The sequence below is a fragment of the Saccopteryx leptura genome, chromosome 4, assembly GCF_036850995.1.
Source record: "Saccopteryx leptura isolate mSacLep1 chromosome 4, mSacLep1_pri_phased_curated, whole genome shotgun sequence".
Classification (NCBI taxonomy): Eukaryota; Metazoa; Chordata; class Mammalia; order Chiroptera; family Emballonuridae; genus Saccopteryx; species Saccopteryx leptura.
The window spans coordinates 180,059,262-180,082,200 of record NC_089506.1 but is presented as its reverse complement, the minus strand read 5'-3'; the positions used below and the strand labels follow the sequence as shown (position 1 = coordinate 180,082,200).

The 22,939-nt window shown below is 35.7% G+C and overlaps 1 protein-coding gene across 2 annotated transcripts in view; it reads right to left on the bottom strand.

Moving 5' to 3' along the window:
* Positions 1–326: 326 nt before the first annotated feature.
* SRFBP1 (serum response factor binding protein 1) overlaps positions 327–22,939 on the bottom strand; it is a 91,203-nt gene continuing 68,590 nt past the window's right edge. The window contains exons 4-8 of one of the 2 annotated variants that reach the window (XM_066382086.1): positions 19,204–19,275; positions 8,452–8,533; positions 6,745–7,456; positions 4,681–4,718; positions 327–1,012 (exon numbers count right to left, since the gene is read on the bottom strand). In XM_066382086.1, coding sequence (XP_066238183.1) covers positions 828–1,012; positions 4,681–4,718; positions 6,745–7,456; positions 8,452–8,533; positions 19,204–19,275 — 1,089 coding nt within the window. In that variant the 3' untranslated portion in view covers positions 327–827. The remainder of the gene's footprint in view (positions 1,013–4,680; positions 4,719–6,744; positions 7,457–8,451; positions 8,534–19,203; positions 19,276–22,939) is intronic. The other variant, XM_066382087.1, reaches the window with a different exon arrangement.

Genomic DNA, 22,939 nt, shown 5'->3' with positions numbered 1-22,939 from the left:
TATAGTGTAGAAATCAAAACCTTTAAGCCAATATACAAACAAGGAAGTCTCTGATACAAAGTCACTTATCTGAGGCATAAATGGGATTCCTCATGAGAGTGCACCACCCCACATCAAAAAGGGTAAGAAAGTCTTAGTCTTAAAACTAAGCCTAAGGCTATGAGGATGCTGCCTGCTTACACCCAATACAACTCTAAGTGAGCAAACATATATACCATATTTACAAACTTATTTGACCAACACTGCCTAAATAATTGAAATATAATTCAGAAGTCCAAAATTGTCCTATAAAAATAAGTCAAAAAGTACAAGATCACAATTAAAACTGTAATAAAAATTAATATTTATTTATATAATTATCCTTATACCCCTAATAAACATTACTATCTTAATCTTAGTTCTGCTAACAAGAATGACTTTTAGCAAAGGTAATCTATTTTAAATAGCTATAATTTCCTCATATTTGTCTATATTATTTTAAATGTATCTCAACAATTATTTTCAAGACAATAAAACGCAGACCTAATTCAGTGAAATATACTTCATAATAGGCACAAATAAGGAAATCTGAGACTTATAATCTCAAAATTCTATAAAGGGAACAGTACAGGTATATTTTAAAACAATAATGTAGTTGATCTGTGGAAGGTTTATGTAAACATAAGTTGAACACACTTTAAAAAGAGAAATAAAGACAATAACAAACTTATTTCTACATCTCCTCCTAAGAGACTTATTCAAATATGAGTTTAAATAATGAACTGGTTAAAAACACAAAGGAAGAAAAAGAACTTTTAGATGGAAATGTCCACAGAAAGAGGTTCTAATCAATCATCAAATGTTATTTTTTTCCCCTGAAACACAGCGATTTGAGACTGCTGCTCTTTGCGCCTCCGGCTGGCTTCCCAGGAAGGGTGCAGAGGCAGCTGTGTCTGCCGCTTCGTGCTCTCGGGTCCTCTCTGGGCGGTCTTCATGAGCTGAGTCTTCAGCTGAGGTTCCTTTTGCTGAAAACCTGGATTGAAAAGCAAAAATAATAGAAACTAACTATATACTCAATCAATATACAAGAGAAATATACTTCATTGTCTCAAAGCAGTATTAAAGAATAAGTTTAGTTTAACTGAAATGGAATACCTCACAATTTAAAGTCTAAGTCCAAGAGGTCTGAGGCTGAAATATTGGAGGTTGTAGTAATACATGAGCAGGCAGTTCTGAGACATGTTTCCTGATCCTTGGAAGAAGATGTGTTTTGTGTGCCTCCTAATATATGCTGTGCTCTATTTAAAAATATGATTTGCTTATGGTATCTGCATGTAGTTATAAAATACACGTTTTTACTAACACTGAATCTGACAACACTGTTGGGAGAGATTTATTCTTAAAGGGCTATTAACTGATTTCACTCACTTCTGTTATTGAACAAAGTCCTTATAACAAGCTAAATTATTAAATCTACTCAAATACAAGGAAAAAATATTTTTTGTTTTTGTTTTTTTTTACAGAGACAGAGAGAGAGTCAGAGAGAGGGATAGATAGGGACAGACAGACAGGAACGGAGACATGAGAAGCATCAATCATTAGTTTTTTGTTGTGACACCTTATGTTGTTCATTGATTGCTTTCTCATATGTGCCTTGACCGTGGGGCTACAGTAGACTGAGTAACCCCTTGCTCCAGCCAGCGACCTTGGGTCCAAGCGGGTGAGCTTTTGCTCAAACCAGATGAGCCTGCGGTCAAGATGGCAACCTAGGAGTCTTGAACCTGGGTCCTCCGCATCCCAGTCTGATGCTCTAACCACTGTGCCACCAGATTTTTTGTTATAAAGTTATCTACCAGATATGAGTATGGCAACCTGTATTCTAGTCCTTACAGCCTCTTATATTATGAAGACTTCAATTATACTGTTTTGAACAACAAAGTACTCTTTGGGAGAGGTATACTGGCTTAAAAAGACATGAATCAATGCATGTTTATAGAATCAGAAAGAAACAGGGAGGCAGAAAGTTAATCTAGATATATTAAACAGCTCTAGGGAAGCATAATTTCTCCACTGTAACTTACACATCACTATCAAAAGCCTTTTAAAAATCTTCTTAAAAAACAAATGGCATACTCATCACTCAAAGTCAAGTTGCATACGGGTATGCAACATAATCAAATGTCAAAATTACCTGGAGATGTTTTCTCTGAACCTATGTACCCTGATTGTTCAATGTCATCCCATTAAAATTAATAATAATAAAAAAACAAAAAAAAACCCAAATGGCATAATGTTTTAACAAGTGATATTCTGGAATAGCCTTTCCAAAATATCACTGCACACAGATTCAGAACATCCCGTTTCTTGTACAAATCACATGTGCTCCAGAAATTTATAATATTCAGAGTTGCTCTAGTGATGAAAAATGATGAGTTTAAATGTTAAATCAAACTGTTCTATAATAATGGAGATTTGAATAAGACAGTATTTCTAAATGAATATTATTTTATAACTATGCAAAGTAAATTTGCTAGTATAAATAAATTGATAACTATTATAAATATTTAAGTTAAGCAAAACAAACAAAAATAACTTTTACATAGGTCTTCTCATTGGGAAAACATGGGTGTGCCTTCAGACATCCTGTTTGTGAAAATAAGGGAAATGGGGCAGAAGGCCATGTGTTTGCCAAACCCAGTCTTCTTATCATAAGGTGAACAATCATAATGTATTTCCCATCCTGGTCCAGTTAGATGAGGCCCGGTAAACGAGTTCTACTCAATGGACTGTGAATTAAAGACCCAATCGTAAAAACCTCACATTCAAGCTGCTACTTTCTCTTAAATTTTGTAGTACAATGCTATGAGTATGGCAATCTTTTTCTTCTTTCCAACCACCTCCTCTGGCACTACAAACTCAGACTTGTAGCCTGATTTGCAAGTGTTCACTGCCAACCGGTTTACCTATCTTTAGCACACAGGATGCTCACTTTTCAGCCTCAGGTATCTAATTTTTTACCACCTGTCACTAAACTGCTAAGCCAATGCCAAATTTCTGTTATTTTAATGGCTCTTCCCTACTTCAGAATACCACTTAGAATATTATGCATAGTAGACTACAACAAATAACTAAAATCTCAGTGACATTTTCTTATTAACTGCAGTCTGCCTGCTCCTGCAGTCTTTTCCATCTTGTCCTCTAGGAGTCCTCTGTGCTCAGGCAGTAACTGCTGTATGCCTTCCCATTTTCCCCTTAACTGGTTGAGAGGTTTCATTGTAGTTACTTTGCCCCTTCTTTGCCACTAAATATTAGGTATGAGTTGGAGGCAGACAGTTTGTTTCTTTAATGCACAGCTACCACCCTGAGCAGTCACATCCACGAGACCTGATGGAAAGCCCCGTGTCATCCTTCAGTAATCCTGGGCTTTGAGCTGCGTGCAACTTGGGGTTGGCTTTGCTGGGAAGGAGGGCGTTGTGCTCTATGTGTAGGAGGAAAAGTGAAATGGGCATCTGGTGATCAAAAGGAGGGTCATTATGAGTTCAAGAAATTCCACTTTCTTTTCCCTGCTAGCTGGAGTCAGACGGCATTTCTTAGCTCCCGTGGCTAGATGGGCTTATGAAATTGAACTCAGGCTAATGAAATGTTAAGCAGAACTCATTCCTGCCACTTTCAGGCCTGGCCCATGATAACCTCCTGCAAATTCTCCATGTACTTTATTCCCTTCTGGTGGCCAAATGGTGACTGTCTGGAAACTGGAAGAGGAAGGAGACAGAAGCAGTCCTTGAACAACTATGGGGAACATAGGCCCTCTGCTGATTCATGGTGGACTGTGATGTGAGTGAGCAATAAATTTTTATTGCTTTAAATCAATAAAAAGTTTAGATTATACACAAAAGTCAGACAACTCAAATATATTAAACTTGATTTGTTATAAATTAATCTAAATATATTTTGATTTTACTTTCAACACAGAAAGCAACATACTTGTTACTGAATGTTTAAGAGCACGGCACGAAGATATACCTTACATAATAATCTATTGATACTTAAAGAATGCGTTAATTTAGTTCAAGATAAATTAAATAGAAGCAATATTTCCCAATAAGTTTTGTCTGTATCTTTCCCACTAGCAGGGCATAGGGGAAGAAACAATTTAAATTAAAAATTATATTGATAATTATAAGATGCTCTGTTTCCATTTTTGTATGTAATTCATTCAGGCTATTATGCAACCAAATTTTTCTATCCCTTCACTTTGGAAAAGCACTGCTTAATTGCATATGGAGGTCAGACAGACATTAATAACATACCTGGGGGCCCTGGCCGGTTGGCTCAGTGGTAGAGTGTCGGCCTGGTGTGCGCAAGTCCCGGGTTTGATTCCCGGCCAGGGCACACAGGAGAAGCGCCCATCTGCTTCTCCACCCCTCCCCCTCTCCTTCCTCTCTGTCTCTCTCTTCCCCTCCCGCAGCCAAGGCTCCATTGGAGCAAAGTTGGCCCGGGCACTGAGGATGGCTCTGTGGCCTCTGCCTCAAGCGCTAGAATGGCTCTGGTTGCAACAGAGCGATGCCCCGGATGGGCAGAGCATCGCCCCCTGGTGGGCGTACCAGGTGGATCCCAGTCGGGCGCATGCGGGAGTCTGTCTAACTGCCTCCCCGTTTCCAGCTTCAGAAAAATACACCCCCCCCCAAAAAAAAAACATACCTGGGGTGTTGCTTTTTGGAGCTTGTTCTCTATAATTTCTAAAAGAAGAAAAACACCATTAGGACTTTTAAAAGATAAGTAAATCTTCTGATGTAACAGTCATAGACAATTACCATATGATTTCACTTACGCGTGGAATCTAAAGAACAAAATAAATCGACAAACAAACTAGAAAACAGACTGATAGATACAGAGAACAGGTTGACGGTTACCAAGGGGAGAGGATTTGGAGGGCTGGGTTAAAAAAAAAATTGAAAGGATTAAAAAGTACAAATAAGCAGTTAGAAAACAGTCACGGGGATGTCCAGTACAGAATAAGGGACACAGTCAACAATATTGTAGTAACTCCACATGTTGCCAGGTAGGTATTGGAAATACTGGGGGCAACACTTTGTAGAGTATAAGACTTTCCAACCACTATGTTGTATGCCTGAAATTAATAATGTTGAATGTTAACTGTAATTGAAAAAAAAATTTTAAAAGAAAACAAAAACTTTTGACTTAAGAATATAATGTAATAAAACTGATAATAAAACTCATTCAACAGACTGTAGTACTCCGCATCCCACTAGCAATCTATAAAAAAAATTATAAAAACCCTAGGATTTAGCTACATCAAAGGTATGTTAGGCCCCAATATTACTACAGAAAGACATGGAAATTTTCCTCTCTCTATCCTTCTACTGGTGGCTGGTCATAAAATATCCTACGGTTACCTTGTATCTACTCTTGAGGACTATCTAGACAAAGACTCTCAAAAAACTTCTCAGAGGGGTAATGAGTCACATATAACAAAAATTCAGATTTACTTTGTGTGGCAGAAGAAAGGGATAGTGATGTGTTAATTTTCAAATGAGAAAACAATGTGGCCTTTGAGAGAGGTTTGGGAGAGCTAAGTAGTTAGGTTAACTATTTTCAAGGCTCCAAAGATTGTTATGTGTCTTTCCCATACTCTTACTTCGTTCAAAAATTTTCAACATCACATTTATCTACTAGATTAAAAATGAGGGCCCTGGCTGGTTGGCTCAGTGGCAGAGTGTCAGCATGGAGTGTGAATGTCCTGGGTTCAATTCCTGGTTAGGGCACACAGGAGAAGTAAGTGCCCATCTGCTTCCCCACCCCACCCCCCTTGCTTCTCTCTCTCTCTCTTTACCACGCTCTCACAGCCATGGCTCGATATAACTTGAGCAAGTTAGCCCCCCGGCCTCCACCCTAGGTGCTACAAATAGCTTGGTTGCCAAGGAACAGAGCAAGGCTCCAGTTGGGCAGAATGTTGCCCCATAGCGGGCTTGTCCAGTGGATCCTAGTTGGGGCGCAAGAGTCTGTCTCTCTGCCTCCTCTGCTCTCAATTAAAAAAAATAAATAAAAATGATCCCTGACCTATAAGTATATAAAAAATAGTTTACTGAAGAAAATAGCTGTTATTGAAGAAATTAGTTTACAATGTGTAAAGATAAACCCTAATGATGAAAACTAAAATGAAAATACCTATTTATTTTATAACAACAGCTGTGAAAAGTAGTGGTTAACACCAAGGACAGTGACAGCAACAGCACCAAGTATAAAGCAGTCTGGAGAAACTTGGTGTTAGGGCAAGCAGCTGTATGTATGTACTGAAACAGAAATGTGTAATACTATGACTGAAGTTCTCAATAATGGCCCTATGTAAACAAAAAAACCCACATACCCACACCGTATTTCTATCTATTCAGTTCTGTTTAAAGAGTGAGATGTGAGACATATTCAGAAGTTTTTCATCAAAACCTAATTCAACATTTGAAAACTTTAGTAATTGAAGGAATAAACTTCTATCAGGTAGAAAAATTATTTGGCTATAAGATCACATTTTCTTATGAAGCTAAATAAACGTGTCATTGCCATATGTACTTGTATACATTATCCCAATACACAGTTGAGAGAGGTCCAAGTCACAGGATTTATTTTGTGTAAGTTAGAATTATGTATGAGAAGTAGTCTTTTCTCTCATTATTACGATGTGTAAATATTTAATTTTGTTAACTGTTAAGAACTAATAATTATTTCAGAATACAAAAATAATAATACCTTCTAGAGCTTTTAGATCCAGATAAAGAATGAAAAAACACCGATTCAAACTTCCTTGCTTCTGTATTTGGCTTGTTTTTGTCACTTCTTATATCCTGACAGGTTTCAAGTTTATCTTCTTCAGGGAACACTTTCTGGGGGCATTTTTGTTCCAAAACTGAAGAATGGCCACTACTTTCCTTTTTTCGTGTCCTTCTGACTTTGCCAATGAAGAAGTCATCACCACTATCGCTATCTTCGGACATGGAAGACTGTTTATAAAACCTTTCCTCTGTGCTATCATCAAAATACTCCTTCTCTTCTTCATCTAATTCTTCTCCATCACTATTGCCACCAAAAGAGCTATCGTACTCTTTCTTTGTTTGGGTTTGATGTAATATTTTCATTTTTGAGTCAGCAGGTGTCTTCTGGGGTTCAGAGGGAACTACAGAACCCTCTGCAGGAGGCTTTGGTGGACAATCTGGAATATCCACTGTTTTGGGGCCATGTTCGACCTCGGCTACTTTTTCTTTTGAGCTATTTACTGATTTCTTTGCCAATATTTTGGCTTCTTTGTCCTTTTGCTCATTGATAATAGCTCCTTCATGCTGTAACTGAATGGTATCATCACTTGAACAGGAAGCATCCTTGGAATGATTTTCTCCTGAAGCATTTTTTGATGACTTAACTTCAGTATCATTTTGTCTTGCATCTTTAAAGGCTCTGACAGCAGCTGCAAGAGAAATAACACACAACCTGTTTCAGCATCAAAACAAGTAATTTAAAAATATCACTGCTTCAGCACAGAAAATTTCTTAAAGTTTTGAAAAACATTTAGGATAATTTATTCATTATATTAAATATAACCATGCACCACAGAATGTCATCAGCAATAGAAGGCATAAATGAAAGTGGTCCTGTAAGATTATAATGGAGCCGAGGTGTGCAGTAGGCTATATCATCTAGCTTTGTATAAGTGCATGTTCACTCTACAATGTTCACACAACTAGGAAACTGTCTAATGACCAATCTTTTCAGAACGTATCACTGTCATTAAGTGATGCATGACTGTATATTTAACAAACAGATGTGAATTCAAAGAAATTTACTTGACTTTTTAGAAAGCAAATTATAAGAATGCTCAGGCATATTCATTCAAAATCCAAAATTAAAAGAAAACCATCATTTCATGCTTAGGAGTTTTTAAGAACAGTTAAGAACTTCACAAAATGTATCTATAGAATAAAATGCAACTTTAGTTTCTGTAGGAATAACGTATTGATACAAATGTAGAGCATTATAAATTGGCTTTGAAACAAAAAAAATAATTATCTTTTCATTTGTGACAGAGGCATTTAATTATCTCAATACATTTTATAATACACATACACACAAATAAAAATTATGTGGCTAAGTAGTGGCATCAAAAGTAATAATATGAATTACATCAATAATTAGAAAGTCAATTGTATTCAATATTATCATGACTATATTATATATAGTCATATATTAGAATTTATAAAAAATACAGATTTAGTTTTTCCTCAGATACCATCCATATCTTCAAGCCCTTTCCCACATATGGGAGTATTTGAAAGATATTTATAATATAAAAGATCCTTGAAAAGAAAAAGAATCAGAAACACAAATAAATCAATAGCCATTTATTCAAAATAATTACACAAATGCATTTAAGTGTTACATGGCTAAAAATCATTTAATTCATACCTTTTAGCACATCTAGTTTTTTCTTCAGGAGAGGGTGCACTGCTAATCTTGCAATTGCTCTTTCAGTCGCTGTAGAATCAGGCTGCAAATTGAAACAAATTCACATTGACAAAAAGACTACTGACCTTGAACAATATAACTAATATGTAATCAATGAACAAATAGTCTTTGGGTACTTAGTAGCTTCCAAAATTGTGGTAGGCATGTGTGTGCTATTTAATGTAATATAGCTCCTGCTTTCAAAGGACTTAAAAGATCAAGTTAAGACTAAATTAAGCCTGACCAGGCGGTGGAGCAGTGGATAGAGCATCGGACTGGGATGCAGAGGACACAGGTTCGAGACCCCGAGGTTGCCAGCTTGAGTGCGGGCTCATCTGGTTTGAGCAAAAGCTCACCAGCTTGGACCCAAGGTCGCTGGCTCAAGCAAGGGGTTACTCGGTCTGCTGAAGGCCCACAGTCAAGGCACATATGAGAAAGCAATCAATGAACAACTAAGGTGTTGCAATGCGCAATGAATTACTAATGATCGATGCTTCTCATCTCTCTATTTCTGTCTGTCTGTCCCTGTCTATCCCTCTCTCTGACTCTCTCTCTGTCTCTGTAAAAAAAAAAAAAAAAAGACTAAATTAATAAGAAGTAAATATAGTATTAAGTTTGGTGATATAACTATGGCTACTATAATATTTGAACTTCCATTTAATAGACAGAGAAATGATCTCATCCTATATATTTATATTCTGAATGTCTGGTATTACTATGGCATTCTCAGAACTTTCTACCATAGCAACTGGCTTATACAACCAATACTTGATAAATATCTGATGATGATTGAATGGGAATGATTATATATAATATTTAATGTATTTATGAATTTAAAAAATTCATAATTCAGGCTGCTTAAAAAGTCTGTGGGCTGATAATTTCCAAATTTCTACCTCCAGCTCTAACTTGAGCTATAGATTTATATATCTAACCACCTACTTGATAGTTAAGAGAGTTCTTTCATTTTCTTCTCAAACCTATTTCTACTATAGTCTTTTACCCATCAATTTCAAGTTTTCTGGTTGCACAGGCCTAAAATTCTAAAGATTCTTCCATTATATTTCTCCTTCCTTCACACCTCACAATTACTCACAGCTAATCCTCAGAACCAGTCACTTCTCACCATTTTTACTCTTACTACCTTTGACACCTCACTAATGGTCCTCTCACTTGGACCAATGTAGTAAGTTCATACCTGGTCACTCTCCTTAGCATCTTGCTCCCCTCCCCCACGGGCAATTTCCCCTATAATAATCACAGTGAACTTTTAAAATATAACCAGATCATGCTATCTGCCCTTGATGCTTAGGCTACCATTGCAAGATCTTCTCTACCTGGAATATTCTACTCCCAAATTTATACATGATGACTTCTCACTATATTCAGGTCTCTGCTAATATGTTATCTAAACTAATATAACACTTTTCTTCACTCCTCATTTACTTCATATCACCTAATACTTCATGCCAGTGCAGATTATTTCCTTATTTGTAATGCAGAGACTTTGTCCTCTTCATTGCTATAGACCCAGTGATTAGAACAGTAATGGGTAATAGTTGGCATTCAATACACTTCCATAAAGCAAGTGAATAAATTTCATTAGTGTGTGAAAGGAGAGCTACCAGCTTCAAACATCTTTATTTTAAATTTTCCCTCCATTACAAACAGCCCAATATAAGGTTTTCTCTGCTCCCAGTAATATAAATTTAACAGTATCTAAGTAAAAGCAAGATGGCAGTTTCAGATCTATGCTGTTTGGAACACTGATCTAGATAATGTGACCCAAAAATATCTTTAAATTTTACCTGGGACAAGAAAAAAAAAGAAGAAAAATATTTTTACCTGGGGCAAATCCCACCAGGAGCACCTGCTGTGTACTGGGTTGAATACTATTCTCCTAAAATTTATGTTCAGCTAGAAACTCAGAATATGGCTTTATTTGGAAACGGGATCTTTGCAGATTTAATTTAAGAGCAGATCACACTGAATTAAGGTGGGCCTAAATCTATTATGACTGGTTTCTTTTAAGGACATTTGTATACAGAGGCACAGAGAGAGGGGGAAGAAGGCTGAGGCAGAGATTCAAGTTATATTGTCACAAGCCAAGAAAGGCCTAGGGAGGCCAGAGGTTGCAAGTAGCAAGGAAGGTGTAAGGCCAGCAGTCGCGGTCAACCAGACCATTCACATGCAGGTTCTCATTGAATTCGGACAGATGGTAAAGAAACGGTGGAGCCCATAAATGGTGGGCATTCCTTTATTAAAGCCTCGCACCAGCCGACGAGCAGCATACAGGGAAGACACTTCCCTTTCACTCAGGGTTCCCAAAGCCACTGACACATTCTCTGGTTCCACAATAAGGAGAATCTTCTCTGGTTCCTCCTAGAATCAAAGGCCCCACCAGTCTCAGCAGAGCCTGCAAAAGCCCTTCAGCTCTGGTTCCCCATCTGCACGTCTTCTCCCTTCTCTGCCAGCACGGCTTCTTTCTCTTCACTCTGCATTCTCTCTGCTCCTCTCTGCAAACATGGCTTCTTTCCCCTTCTCCTTCTCTGCTCTTTTCAAAACTTTCTGGTGTGAAAACCTTTCCTCCAGCAAACATTAGCAGAACAATGGCCCTTCCTAAGCAGGAATGCAATCTGCAATTTGTAATCAACTGTCCTGCAATGAGGGCAAGCACACACATGGCTGCCCAGCACCATTTTCTAACAATAAAAGTGAGCAAACTCAAAAAATACAAATTTTACAAACTCATTTGCCCAAGAGAAGGGTTCCTTCCTAAGAGCTTTTAAGGAAGTATTATAGTACTGCTGACACCTTAATTTCAGGTTTCTAGCCTCCTGAAACATGAGAGAATAAATTTCTTTTGTTTTAAACCATCCATTTTCTGGTCCTTTGTTATAAAACCCTTAGGGAAACTAATATACCTTGATTCTGACTCTTACATACATCATTTCTGTTCAACCTTCTCCAAGAAATGTAGTCTATTTGGAGTTCATTACATACAGTATTAAATCAATCCTCTGCTTCTTGCATCCACTGCTGGGTTTCCTGATGCAACACAGGGTATGGTACTCATTTTATCTACGTGATAAAAGAGATATGGGAAGAAGCCCACTGCTGGCTTCCTGAGTCATTCACTGACAAGCTGGCTTGCTGAAGTTTATGAGTGAAACATGGTTGAGTTTTATAGAAAGCATATTAAAAGCTGTACCACAAAACCCCCAATGAAGAACATGATTTTTCAGGCTGAAAAGGCTCAACACAATATATGAAAACTGTCATATCAGAATATTGAGGTTTATAAGCTTTCAGAAGAAAAAACAAAAAAAATTACCAAGAAAAAAAACATTCAGGAATCAGACTCAGAAGTGAAAAGACCATAGAGTAATATTTCTAATTTCTGCAGGAAAATGATTTTCAAACTATGTAAGAATAAAAATACTTTGAGACATGCAAGGTTTAAAAGTTTATATTCTTTGAAGCTTTCTCCCAAGAAGCTACTATTTCAGTGAAATGAAGGATACAAAAAAATGAGGAAGGTATGGGATATATACGCAAGAGGAGATCTAGGCAAAAGGAATTCTGAGAATGGTGACAAATTCAGATTTAGAATACCTAGTGTATTAAATATCTTTAGAATCCAATAACTGTTGAGGACTTTGATGTTACACTAGAAAGAAGATAGAAAACTAACAAAATAAGCAAAATTATAAACTATACAAAATAGAAATATGTAGAAAAGAAAAAGTAATAATCACTACATGACTTATAATTAATGTTCATCTAATCTAAATTTGACCTACACATACTAGGAGGATGGTAAGGTACATATATGACATGGAGAAGGAACAAGATTTAAATCCTTATAGATCACAGAACAGTATCAATAGCTAATGCTTAAAGTGTATTATTAAAAACCAACTGATATGGGAATAAATTCTGTAAGAATCAACTTAAGTTGAAAGTGGTGAAAAACTAATAAAGACTTGTCATTTTCACACACACACACACACACACACACACACACACACACACACAAACACATAGATACACAATCTTGTGGAAGTATTTGATTCTTATAACCAGTGGTTGGAAAATGGGCCCATGGGCCAGTTCTCACCTGCAGTCTATTAAAATAAAGTTTTTGGGAGCATAGCTGAATTCATTCACTGACATACTATCTATGGTTATACTATGTCACGATGGCAAAGTTGAACAGTTGTGACAGACTATATGACCTGCAAAGCCTAAAATACTTACTATGAGGTCCCTTTACAGAAAAAGGTGTGACACTTGCTCTAAATTACATGCAAGTAGAATCCTCAATGGAAGTAAACTAAAAAATTATTAAAAAAGAAAAAAATAACAGGCTCAAGATATTTAAAAGTTAAATATAAAACAAAAACAACAGATACTTTTGTTGCCAAATCAAGGCACTGGGTTACAGTACTAAATGTGCTTATTACTAAAAGATGACTTAATTCAAGACTCAGGCTTAGTAGAAACAATTTGGAATTCAGTGCAATGGCAATACCTTTTTTTCTTTTTCTTTACTAAGTGAAAAGCAGGGAGGCAGAAACAGACTCCCACATGTGCCCAACCAGAATCCACCTAGCATGCTCCTTATGGGGCGATGCTCTGCCCACCTGAGGCTGCTACTCTGTTGCTCGACAACCCCCAAGCTATTTTAAGCACCTGAGACGAGGCCATGGAGCCATCCTCAGCACCTGGGGCCAACTCACTCAAACCATTGGAGCCATGGCTGTGGGAGAAGAGAAAGGAGAGGAAGAGAGAGGAGATAGAGAGGAGAGGGCAGGGGAGAAAAAGAGAAAGAGAGAGAGAGAGCTTTTCCTATGTGCCCTGACTGGGAATCAAACCAGGTCTGCCACTTGCTGGCCAACATTCTATTGCTGGCTCTGCTGCTGGTTCGGCAATACCTTTTAATTCTCAGGACAATTCCCGAAACATTGACATGTAAATACAGCAACAATGACAACAGAAACAACTAGTCCCAACAACAAACCTTATACCCACTCCAGGAACCTGACCTTCTTTCAGGTACAAGGGAAAATAAGACACTCCAGCAGTAGCTATTTATCTTTAACTGTTTATCCCCTCAGTATATTTCCTATAGCAACTAATGTTTGCTTCAAAAATAATCTCCAACATATGAACATCTGTGTTTGTAAAACAGGTAAATTAGAAAGTAACTATTCTCATCACATGGCTTAATTGCACATGTTTTTAGATAAAAAGTTTTGGGAATCCTAATAGATTCTGACTGAATGTATTCACGAATATTTGCTCAAAACATATCTACTACTGTTCCAAAATCCCTACTTTGACAACCTGCTAAAAGCTTTGATGAATTGGGTATTTTTCTTTCCAGAGTTAGCTACAACTTTCCATCTTAGTTATAAAAAGTCTTAGAAGAGCAGTGGTAATACCTGCATGACTAGTGCTGACTCTATGTAAATACTGTTTTGCTAAGAATCGTTTTATCATTGAGTTTATTTACCAATGTTATTTCTCTGCCCTGGAAGATATCCCAGTGTTACTTAATGATCCAATTCAGTAAATTCTATACTTTCTTTAAAAAAAAGACCTAGACTAAGTTTAAAATTTTATAATTATGTATTAATTGAATAAATGAAGATATTATTCTTATTTGTTATGTCTTTCTCTGTAACTGTGTTTTTCTGTTACAACCTTTGTGGAAGACCTACTTGGAGGAAAAGAGCAGGTTAATAAGAAGTGAATTTAATTCAAAAAGGCCACTGCATTGCATAACCCCAACTGCCACTCATACTGTAGCTGTCACAACTGGAGCTGTGCAGCCTGTACTTCATGAAGTAATATGTAACAGCAGTGAGTGTAAAGAACACAAAGGCTTGAGCCAGGAAACTGACTAGGTAATCTTGAAATCAAGTCAAAATGGTTAGTATAACTGTTAAATAAAATCACTGATCAGTGTTCCCTTTACCTCTTGTTAAAATTTAAATTAAAACTAAATAATTTTTAATTGCTTTCTGAAGAATAAAATTAAAGTTTAAAGTATTAAGTGACATTTTTTACTTAGGAGAAATAAAAGTTCATTTAAATGATGGCTGTAATTTATAAAATTTGATATTTTAAACTAAATTTCTTTAAATCAAACACTTTAAGAACTGCTTGTATCAAAGACAGGTTTCTGCATTCAGTCTAGTATGAAAATAGTTGTTGAAAAACAAGTTTTCTTCCAAACTATTTGAGATAACTTTCATTTTGTGACCCAACTCCAAACCCCTCTCAAACCTTTTTGGAAAGAAATCAAATATAAACATAAAAAAAGGAGACTCGTGAAGCAAGTGGGCTCAGGGTCATGCCTTGGCAGTGCTCTGGCACTGTGCAATTTGCTTAAGGCCTGGGCTCAGTGCAGGGCCTCACCGGAATGAGCAGGCAGCCCCTGCCGTGACAGACTCCTCTATCTCTCCTCACTCTCTCCAGTCCATCCTCCTTCCTACTTATATTGGTACTTACACAAGCACAACTTACTATGCAAAGGTATGGGCTTACCCACGAAGACAAACACCATCTTTGGAGGCTCATGATCTTGCTGTAACTTAACAAGTTAAGACAAATGTACAAATAACTATTCCAAGGCAGAATGTGATCAACTTCATAGACAAGACAGAAAATGCTATGGAGGTTTACTGAAAATTTTCAAATACAATCATAGATCTTAAATTTAAATATATTTATTTTGAAGCTTAAAAGGCTAAGTAGTCTCTGTGAACAAATAGTTTTTACACCTGCATAAAAGTCTTCACAATATTGAGGGGTATGAAAGAAACCGCAACTTTCCTTATTTAAAGTTGACACAATGTTTGCCATGGAAAATTCTCAGGAAACTGTGGTTTAACACACCTCCAGTTTTCTTCCATTTCAAATAAATTAAATAAAAAAGGGAAAACACCTAATTCTTTTAATGGAAAATTTTCATTTTGGCATATGGGTATTTATTGTGAGCATCAAGCATTTGGTGTTCAATTTTGAAAAATATTTTGAGAATGTGTATGTGAATATAAACAACAGTCTATAACTGAAAAAGCTGTTTTATGTGCAATGGTCATTCCTTTGAAACGATGCCTAAAACGAACGGACTCTCAGTGAACTGGTGGAGGTAGGATGCTAGTAGCAGTACTTTTAATGCTAGCTGGGCTTCATTTCAATTCTAGGTTTTACCTAAAGATTTAAATCAACACGTTACTATTTGTACGAATTAAAAAACATGTAACAAGAAACAGTCCATTTAGCCAGATTTGAAGAAATGTGGCAAACTGAGCAGACTAAGGTTAAGAGTTCACATTTAATGTAACAGACCTTTTTGCATTTGTTGAACTCTTATAATCCCTATGACATCACAACTCTAAAGTATAGTCTTACAAATACGGAGACTTAGTCCATCCTTTTGTCCTAAATTTTCATTTTGTAGAACAAAACGAGAAACCTGGGTTTAGACCTGAGATCTGCTATTTCCTACTGCCTGACTTTAGGTATGTGTTTTTTTTTTCCTACATTTAAAAAAAAAATTTTTTTATTTATTCATTTAGAGAGGAGAAGGAGAGACCAAGAGAGAGAGAGAGAGAGAGAGAGAGAGAGAGAGAGAGAGAGAGAGAGAGGAGAGAGGAGCTGGAAGCATCAACTCCCGTATGTGCCTTGACCAGGCAAGCCCAGGGTTTCAAACCGGCGACCTAGGCACTTCCAGGTCGACGCTTTATCCACTGCGCCACCACAGGTCAGGGTAGGTATGTTTTTGACCTTTCTGGGTCCACAGTCTCATCTGTTAAATGGGGTTATCATCATCATCCCTGAGAAAGCTAACATACCTAAAGCACCTAATGAGTCAGGCAACTGGTACAGATTAAAAAGTATTAATTTGCTTCCTCTTATCCTATACCTGTTTAATGTAACTGTCTTTTATTTTCTACTGGATTACACAGTCCTCTAGAAAATACAATCTTCTATTCCCCTCACATCTTCCACAGTGCCTAGCCAATAGCTATGCATGCAACAGATGTTTTAAATTGAGACGCTCCTGAAATTCTAGCAACAGCTGCCTGGAAATGTCAGCATTCCAGTCCCTAAATTCTCTAGCTTTAAACTCTCATCATATACATTATTAACTGGCTACTTAACCTTTCTAACCCCCTTCCTTTATTTCAAAAATAAAGACACTACTAATATTACTATACACACATGAATACTTTCTATATGTGATCACTGTTTAAGATTAATGTAAGATAAGAATGCATAAGGAAGAATTATGCAAGCTGTTAAGATGTTACACAAATTATTTTGTTCTGCTCTATTCTAATGGTCACAAAACCTCAAATGCACAGAGCTCTAGGTCACAGACTCATTTCCTATTTGGTCATCATCCACTGAGTTCCCTTTCTAAGGCAAACTAAATAATAATCAGTGCCCTCTCCCAGACATATGGTGCCTGCCTCATTTCTGTTTAAGAGGTTTCATTTATTCACAGATTTTAATATGGAAGAACCTGAATCCCATGAAAGACTATCACAAATGAAATAAAGTAGTAATGAAGTCACTGAAATCAAATAGCTTAGGACGAATCTGAAATGATTCTTAAGCAGGGAAGTTTCCCTCAAGGGATCTCTCCAGAACTCAGATGAAACAGAATGTTTTCCCTTCCTCCCTCTCTCCACCTCCCTTCTTTCCTTTTGTTTGGAGAAAGGTACAAAAGGGCAGAAATGTAATCAGGGTTCACTTCACAATATGTCAGTCAGATAGAGTCTAAACTTTCTATCTGAATTACTATTATAAATCTCATAACTACAAATCCAGTTACATGCAAATGAATGTACTATTACAAAATAATAAGCTAATACAATATAGACATCTGTTTCCCCATTTTTAAGTTAAATGATACTTCAAAAGGCTGGAAGGTTGAACAAGGGGCTGTAAATGAAAGATACACTATACCCTAAAAAACAGATTTTACATATATTACACGTACATTAAGTGATATTAACCTTATAAAGTAAAAACAATCTGAGAAGTTAAAAAGGAAAAGACAGACACAGGTATTTTATTTTGGATATTTCTAAATTCAAGTTGAGTAACAAATATTGCTAAGTGTTACCATTAGAGTTTAGATGAAAACATAATATTATTAGGCAACTAAAAATAAATTGCTTTTAGCTTTCACCACAAATTAAACATTAATTAAATACTTTTAGAACTTAGCAACCAAAAAGTTCAACAAATTTATTCTGGTAAAAATCTAAAACATATTTTTTAAAATTATTAAGAGAAAAAAAATATTCTGCCATATTTTTATATCATCACCACTGTTCCGTTTAAAGTGTCATTTTGTGTGAGATATAGACCAAACCACAAGTTTAAACCTATAACAAAACTAAATTTTTTCCTGCTTTCTTATGAATGAATCCTATGAAGTATTATTTACTGTAAAATTACAGTAGTATAAAATAAAAAGGCTGCTGAAAAATCATACTCATGACTCTGGTGTTGCTTAAATTACTGATTATGTGAAAGCTTAAATTACTGATTTTAACCTTTCCTTTCCTTTTCTTCTCTTTATTTTTCTTTTTTATATTTTTCTTTTCTTTTCAAATAAGAGGATGGGAAATGGACAGACAGCCACATGTGACTAAACTGGGATCCACCCAACAGCCCGTCTGGGGCTGATGCTTGGACCAACCAAACTATCCTCATTGCCCGGGGTCAACGCTCAAACCAGTAGAGCCACTCACTGGCTATGACGGGGAAAGAGAGGGGAAGAGAAGCAGATGGTTGCTTCTCATGTGTGTCCTGACTGGGGTTTGAATCTGGGACGTGCGCATGCTGGGGCAACGCTCTATCCACTGAGCCAACTGGCTAGGGCCTAGAAGGTCTTTTCTAATGAAAACATTTACTGCTATAAACTTTCCTACTATAAATTTTTATTTTATACTACTGTAGTTTTACAGTAAATAATATTTCATAGGATTCATTCATAAGAAACCAGAAAAAGAACAATGCAAATACAAATGCAAAAAGAATACAGATTAGAGCAAATGTCAATGAAAGTGAAAACGGAAAAGCAATACAGAAAAATCAATCAACCCACAATATATTCTCAGGTGGAACTCTCTTTCATAGAAATTAGTAAAAGGTAGAAATATAAAAAGGGAAATAGAAAGGAAGAAGAGTGGCAAATCCAAGGAGAAGATCTGTGTAAAAGTCCAACTGTGCACATAACAGTGGTATAAGCCTTAATCACCTCCCTTCATCAGTTTTTCTCGCTTGTAAAAGGGGGTTAAAAATAATTGTTCACAGGGTGAATACAGGGGTTAACTGGAATATTCATGAATATTATTTGGAAAGTATAAAAATAACAATTCTTTGTTTGAATTACTAAGATTGACAAACTGTTATCTAACCCATAAACATCACATTAAGTTAGTTCAACCTATCTCTAAGGACCTTGAAAGTGTAATAACATGGAAAAGCAAGATTCATAGACTATTATAAAAAAAAGCAAGATTCATAGACTATTATAAAATATTATTTTAGTGGCAACACTGGAGTTCAAATTGGGAAAATTCATTATATACTACTAACACTTGGCTTCTTAATAAGTTTTCTCATCAAGGAAAAAAAGTAAAAAATATAAATAAAAAAACTTTTCCATTGTAGATATACCTTTTTGCAGATTTTTTCAAAATTGATATCATCATCAAGAGCAGATTTAGTTACTGTATCAGGTTTCAATTCCTATAAAAAAATAAAATAATTTTAGTTATATGTCTAATTTTAAACTGTCATTATTATGATTTTATTTACTTTGTTTTAAGAAATCTGTATTAAATAAATTCTTAACATTTAGGAGAGAATAATTCCTACTACACATAATAAAAAATGACCATGCTATAAAAAAAAGCCACAGCAAAATGAATTTAAGAGCTAATCCCCCCAATTATATTCACATTTTATGAAAGTCAGAGAATTCAATGTGCCATAAAATCTTTAAGACAAAAACATTTCTTTAATAAAAATAAGATTAAAATAATTCAAAATGTTAATTTAAGAATTCTTAAGTTGAAAGAAATTTATTTTACTGACATTATAGAACACTGGCAATTTCATCAATTTATGGAAAAAATGTAGACATTTACTGAGAAATACCCAATTTTAATTTATTTAAAAAATTCTAAGCCATAAAATACTTTTATATTATGCAAGATATTAATCCAGATTTATTTAAGAAATAAAAAAAACAGAAAGCAGAGAAAAAAATAAGTAAAATTACTGGCAATGTTTACATGGTTATAATTTTATCACAGCCTTGTTCACATTTAAGAGAATTTTAATTTGATATGCATTTCACTAAGGGAATGATAGATGACTTTAACATCATACAAAAATGAATTTTTTATTAAAATTATCACATTATTCTAATGTGCATAATTATATAGATGGATGGATGGTTGGATGAATGGATGGTTGGACGGATGGACGGATGGTTGGATGAGTGGAGAGAAGGATGGATGGATGGATGGATGGATGGAGAGAAAGATGGATGCATGGATGGATGGATGGATGGAGAGAAAGATGGATGGATGGATGGATGAATGGACAGATAGATAATCTGAAAATATATGTTGCTGGTTTTGAAGACAGAGAAAAAATTCTCTTAAAATCTCCAGAAGGAATACAGGCCTGCTAACATTTTGATTTTAAGATGTCTGATATGTACAACTGTTAGATAATTAATCTGTTTTTTAAATATTTATTGCTTTTAGTGAGGGGGGAACGGGCTGAAAGAGAGATATATGTACATAGAAACATCAATTTGTTGTTCCACTTATTTATGCATTCATTGGTTGATTCTTGTATACGCCCTAACCAAGGATTGAACCTGCAACCTTGGTTTATAAGGACGATGCTGTAAACAACTGAGCTATTCAGTCAATGCCAAATGTGAGTGGTTTTAAAACACTAAATTTGTGGTAATTTGTTACACCAGCACAAGGAGACTAATTTCCTACCAATCTACATATTATAAAATAACTCATTATAGTATATTATATGAACAAGCACTATATGACATAAATAATGCCTAGAATTAAATATTTACCTTAAAACTATCAAAGTAAAATTTAGACACACTTAAATGGCTTAAACTTTCCTTATTGCAACTCTCATACTTAGGTATTTTGGAGTTTGTTTAATGCCTTAGTTTTAAATATAATCATATGTATAAAAGGGTATATTGTATTATTTCCTAAAATATCGATTATAACAAAATTTTTAAATGGTATTTAAATAGCAAAACTGTATCAATAATAATGCTGTGCCATAACGAAAATTCCTTTTCAGTGCTATCATAGTAGACACTGAGGAACTCATAAATCAAATGTTTTAGACAATGCAAAACTGCAACAATATACTATTAAGTTATTCCTTCTTACATATACTTCAATTCAGAAGAGATCAGTCATTGCCATTCAAATAAAACTCTTTTTGATGTGTTATCACAAATGAATAGATACTTCAAATGTCAGTATTCCCCTCAGAAGATAAGAGAAAATGTAACCCACAGCCCTTCTAAATTGTAGGAGTCTGCTGTGAAATCTTTTTGGGAAGTTTATGCTAAACTCCTAGGATTTACAAGTCATCTCTTCACTATTTTCTTTCTTTTTTAAAGATTTTATTTATTCATTATAGAGAGGAGGGAGAGAGAGAGAGAAAGAGAGAGATAAAGGAGGGAGGAACAGGAAGCAGCAACTTCCATATGTGCCTTGACAAGGCAAGCCCAGGGTTTCGAACCGATGACTTCAGACTTCAGCATTCCAGGTCAATGCTTTATCCACTGTGCCACCACAGGTCAGGTACAAATGATCTCTAATAATTGCTCTAATTACTAAATTTATATACATTCCAACTCAGAATGTCTAACATAGTTCTAAGAGGGGAAGTTTTAAACAACTGTTTTCATTATTCTTGGACTGAATTTAATAGTTTTAACAATAGGCTATAATTTAAACACAAAATTTAAATGACATATTTTTAAGAACACATAACCTTAAAATTGATTATGAAGTCGAGTTGCTATAGTAAAATTCACTAGGGCTTTACCAGATATGAAATTTAAACTGCAAAAGATATGGGAAAATGATATTTTTAAGGTCTTAAGTAATTCACCAATTTCAAAAAATGCCTGAGGTTGCGGATAATTTTCTGGGTTTATGACTGTCGTACCTTACTTGACAACATATCTACTCTCTTCATTGAAAATAAAGGTTTCCGACAAGAGCTCTGAAAAGCAAAGAACACTGCAAGCTTTGTGAATAAAACTACAAAAAGCAATAATTTAGGTAGAGAACTTTGAAAGGCAAATTGTATTTATAGGCAGGGACATTAAAAAGTTTGAACAATTCCAGCTTTCTGGCTATCAATATTTAGAAGCAGAAGAATAATATATTCTAACCAGTTTGCGGGAAACAGTTCATCTTTAACTGTACGAGAAGGAAGCAAGCTTGAACAAGATCAGGTAGTAAACCATGCAGTCATAGGGAAATGGCCTAAGGAACTACATAAAATAGGAAATAAAATTTATGCTTATATTAACCTTTGCCATTTTCTTGATAGAAAAATAGAATGAAGAGCCTAGAGTATAAGTTCTTTGATGGTAAGAACAGCATATTATTAGCCCGCGGAAAAGAGGCGGAAACCACAGCGACTGCTGCAGTGGGCTGGTGCCAGTAACGCCCATACCCAAACACCCCAGGCAGCAGCAGAAGGGGCGGTGGTCCTGCAGACAGACCAAACCTAGGGAGCACAGAAGCCACACCCATTGAACTCCTGTGGATACACCCTTCTTATACACAGACAAAATGGGAAGGCAGAGAAATGCAATCCAAATGAATCAAGAGAAATCCCCAGAAAAGGACTTGAATGAGTCTGATATAACTAAATTACCAGATGCAGAGTTTAAAATAATGATTGTTAGGATGCTCAAAGATCTTAGAACAACAACAGATGGACACAATGAACACATAAATAAAGAGATAGCAAGTATAAAAAAGGACATTGAAATCAGTCAGAAATAACAAATACAATATCATAAATGAAGACCACAATGGAAGGAATTAAAAGCAGGATAGATGAAGCTGACGATCAAATCAGTGAGTTAGAGGACAAGATAAACGAAGGCACGGAAACAGCAGCAAAAAGAAGAGAATCCCAAAGTCTGAGGAAACTCTAAGAGAGCTCTTTGACAAAATAAAGAGAAATAACATCCGCATCATAGGGGTTCCTGAAGAGGAAAAGAAAGAACAAGGGATAGAGACCTTGTTCAATCAAATCATAGCTGAAAATTTCCCTAAATTGATGCAGGAAAAAGTCACACTGGTTCAAGAAGCACAGAGAATCCCAT